This window comes from Limulus polyphemus, unplaced genomic scaffold, assembly GCF_000517525.1.
Source record: "Limulus polyphemus unplaced genomic scaffold, Limulus_polyphemus-2.1.2 Scaffold295, whole genome shotgun sequence".
Lineage (NCBI taxonomy): Eukaryota > Metazoa > Arthropoda > Merostomata > Xiphosura > Limulidae > Limulus > Limulus polyphemus.
Genome location: NW_013665905.1, coordinates 369,832 through 374,083, shown reverse-complemented (window position 1 = coordinate 374,083; position 4,252 = coordinate 369,832). Strand labels below are relative to the sequence as shown.

The 4,252-nt window shown below is 28.3% G+C and overlaps 1 protein-coding gene across 1 annotated transcript in view; it reads right to left on the bottom strand.

Moving 5' to 3' along the window:
- Nucleotides 1-4,252, bottom strand: part of LOC106457135 (phosphatidylinositol 4,5-bisphosphate 3-kinase catalytic subunit beta isoform-like) — a 75,717-nt gene that overhangs the window by 32,359 nt on the left and 39,106 nt on the right. The window contains exons 6-8 of the mRNA XM_013916521.2: nt 3,874-4,050; nt 2,028-2,097; nt 542-723 (exon numbers count right to left, since the gene is read on the bottom strand). Of these exons, the coding sequence (XP_013771975.1) occupies nt 542-723; nt 2,028-2,097; nt 3,874-4,050 (429 nt within the window). The remainder of the gene's footprint in view (nt 1-541; nt 724-2,027; nt 2,098-3,873; nt 4,051-4,252) is intronic.

The window sequence follows — 4,252 nt, the reverse complement described above, 5'->3', positions numbered from 1 at the left end:
TCTAATTTAATAAACTTGATTGTCTAAATAGGTATAAAACTCTTCTTTTCACTTAATGATGACTTACACTGTACCAATAAGACCTGTCTTAAGTGGTCACTTTTGTTCCATCCATCGAGGTACAGAACTGTGCAACTTTCACCAATACATCAATATTCCTTTTTGTATTATTATTATTGAATGATTAAGATTTCATTTAAAACCAATATAGCCCATTTTAGCAACTGTTCATTCATCTAGTTACACAGAACACAAAAATAACTTCATATTTTAATATGTAGAAATAGCAGTGGCAAGTTAATACTAATATTTCCAACACTTATGAGGCCTATTAACATAACTGAAAAAGTTCCAATGTGGCACAAAAAAAATCAGGACAAAGAAGTCCCACAATTAAGTTTTTTTTTCCTTACACACAAAATTCAAGAGATAACTTGCAAGGCAATCCGTGGCTGGTAAATTTAATCAGCTTTTTTTATTTTTATATGCTGCATTTAAAATTTTTATTAGGAAGTATTCGTTTTGTTAGGAAATCCATTACCTGTGTGTCATCATCACGATTCAACTTGCAGACTCTGTCAATGCTGATAATGAATGGTTCCTCTATGTTCCATGCTGACACAGAGTGAAGTTTCTTCCTGCTTAATGTCATTGTTCCATTCACAGAGTTGGCTTTTTTTGTAAGGAGGTCATCAAGTGACTCATAGATGTTGTCAACTTCCACTTGAAAATATTCAAGACCAATTTGAAAAATGACTTCTCATTTAACACTTTTTTAAATCATATTTTAAACTTTAAGAAGTTGAAATAGTATTCTTGAATTTTAAGTTATACTTAATTTTATATTACTGAAAAGCTACATAACATTAATTATGAAATATGTATATTTTTCATTTTATATTTAAAACTTCAAATACCATCTCCTATATAACATATAAATAGTTATATAATAACTCTCTTAATTGCTCTTAACTTTAATTTTCATAAGTTGACAATATGTGTATTTAACTATTTAATCCATTCACGTGCCACCTAGAATATTACATAAGATCAAGTTAAGAACTGGAAGACATCTTACACTGTTGTGGAAATAATTTTATTTTAAATAACAAATTCAACAATCTCATAGATATATGGGATGCAAATCACCCACACTCAGAAATAAAAAGCTGCACAGGGTTATTTTTTTTGATATTCTATTTCTATTATAATTCTATTTGTGTGTGCTAATTGTATAGTCATGGAACATTTCATACAAAGTCATACATATTAGCACAAAGACACAGCATAATATTTTAAAACTTGCTTTCTTTATGGCAGTACATAACTTCACAATATTTTCAATTTGACGTGTTTTTACCCAAAAGAGTTAATAATCTTTTATGTTTAGGTGGTTCTTGTTTCTTTGTATTAGGATACTAACAACAATCATATAAGTCAAGAAATTTAGCTTACACACATTTACATTCAAGTTAAAATTATCACTTTTTCTTTGTATTAGGATAATAACAACAAATGTATCAGTTAAGAAATTTAGATTACACACATTTAAATTCAAATTATTAAAAATATAATCCTATAGATCTTGCTAAATTCTCTGTCGTGTTTATGCAATGTCAGTTTTACCTGCTTAATACAATAATCAATATGGGGTTTTATGTTAAAGTAATGAGGGCACTTCTGAGTTCTACTATTCAATCCAAAGTGGATAAAAGGCATGCACTTACATTTATGCTTGAAACACTTTGCCATTTATAGAGCACTTCACATTGATTCAAAACATATTTGTATCCCACATTTTATTTAAATATATAGCAAAATACACTATAATAAGTTTAGTTCCTAAGATTAAAACAACAAATATACTTTTATCTACAACACATGTAGTATTTGGTTTGAGAAATAAATGTAATAGATATTTTGTTAAATTTTAGGAATTTTAAATTATTTACTTTTTAAGTCAAGCAGTTTAAATACACTTCCTTTGAGGTTTTAACTATTAAAAAATCATCTTTCCTACTACTTACATTCAATATTACCCATGGAAACCATAATCAATTCAGGTATTTTTTCATCAGCTATCATTTGACGAATGTACTGAAAAATAAAGAATAAATCTAACTTCCGAATGAGATCATATATAATGCATACTTGTAAAACAACTTTTAATGAAACTAGAGGATCTAATATACAGAATTACAAGTTTAAGTATTTTTTCTTTTTTAAAACATTTCAGTCCACCTTTTTTTTTTCACATTTCTACTAACTTAAAAAGACGAATGATCAGAAAAATTATATAAAATTCATGTGACGTACTTACTAATGTATGTCGTATTAAACAAAAACTTAATCCAGGTATTAACACCAAATCACTTTTCCACACAGCATTATCACCACCTTTTCATCCATGTATTAAGTACCCTTAACCTGACTCAGATATTCTCCAGTCTACTTTGGAAGACTAGAGTGTATCAAAAAAAAGTGAGAGATATTTGAATGTTGTACTTATTTGTCGGTAATAATTATTTTAATTAATTCTGAAAAATCATTGTCAGATACATTTTCTTTCTCACACCATGCCTTAAAAATTATAAAACTTCTAAGGCCAGTTCAAATGATTGGTAGACAGCAAAAATCCAATGTTTTAGTTTCATTAAATTTTTACCTTTATTAAGTTTTATGTTTTGATTACATTAATGAACTGAAGGTGGTGGAAGATATGCTTTGTGTGTGTGGATGCATCTTTCCTTAATAATGTTGATTTGGATAAGTCATTCAGAACTTAATGGTGAGAATCATTACAAAGGTTACATTTTGTCTTAATGTTTTATATTAGAGTACTGAAGGATTTAAAAAATGGTTCACATCAAGGATGAAAACGGTTACAAAAATGAAGCTAACGTTTAGATGTATGCTTTCATCACAAGAGCTTAACCTCTGGTCATGAAGAAGGTTATACAAATGCAGGGATCTATGCTCTACACAAGTGGTTCTAAAACTGCAGAGTTTACCCCTTAGATGGGCATGAAATGTATTCTGGGGGAAGCATGATAAGGTTCATGAAAAAAATAGAAAATTACAACTCGCATCTTTTTATAAAGTAAAGCAAATTTTAAAGCTATGCTCTAACAATCAGGTGCACTATCATCACAAATAGGTAAGAATTATCTTGCATAAAATTTACGTTATTGTATACTTACTTGCATATCTGATTTAACATGTGGTGCACTCACTAACATTTTTAAAATTGAATGAAAGTGGCATATTTGATTTTTTTTTTTTTCTTACTGGTATACATATTTGTGTGTGTGTGTATATGAACATGTGGATCAAGTACCAAAGACAAGTGAAATGGGGTGCCGTGTAAAAAGTATGAGAACCATTGCTCTGCACTACACAGCAATTTTTGTAGTCTTCAGTGTTATCAATACTGACCATTCAGATGTTCTTTTGTATCTGCAAAAATAATGGATGTTTTGGTTGGAAATACCAAAGAATAATGCTACATAAGCATTTCAGCATCTTTACATAAACTTCTCACCCATCTAACTCCCAAATGTTTCTATAAATAAAAAAGGTAACTTGATACCTACTTAATATCTTAACCATTTATTTAAAAAAATAGTAAAATTTAATGCCAAAATGCATTAAAAATTAATTTTAATTAAAAATTAATTTTAATTAAAAATTAAAATTATTGATTAGTATATGATTATGCTTAATACTAACTTAAATTTATTAGTATTTATTTTTCAATGACATGAAAAAACATTTTGAGATCTCTTGACACATAGAATGAACCTTTTATATTTTGTCACTGAATTTAAATTTTCAATTAAAATAAGCTTACATTTTGAATATATTTTCACACACCTTATATTGACTCAGAGGATAATTATCTAAAAGGTACTCTTCATGGCCACATATTTTCAACAGGTAAGATTCAACATTTCCCTTCCTCTGACCGGATAAGAAAGCTTTCTTGGTTAATACTTGCTCTAAAAGGTCATTGGATGTGATTGAATGAAAAACAGAAAACTTGAAACTTGTCTGGAATGAAAGTAAAAAAATAAAATTAATGCAGTTTCAGGATTTATCGTCATAGTTTTCTATATCCCCCCCCTCCCCATATATACATAAAATGAACAAGTAATTAGTTTTAAAAAAAATTGATTTACAGTGTTACAATAATAGTTTTCACATATTGGGGAAACAACATTTCAAACTGCTAAGTTAGTTTCTGAAGTCAGAA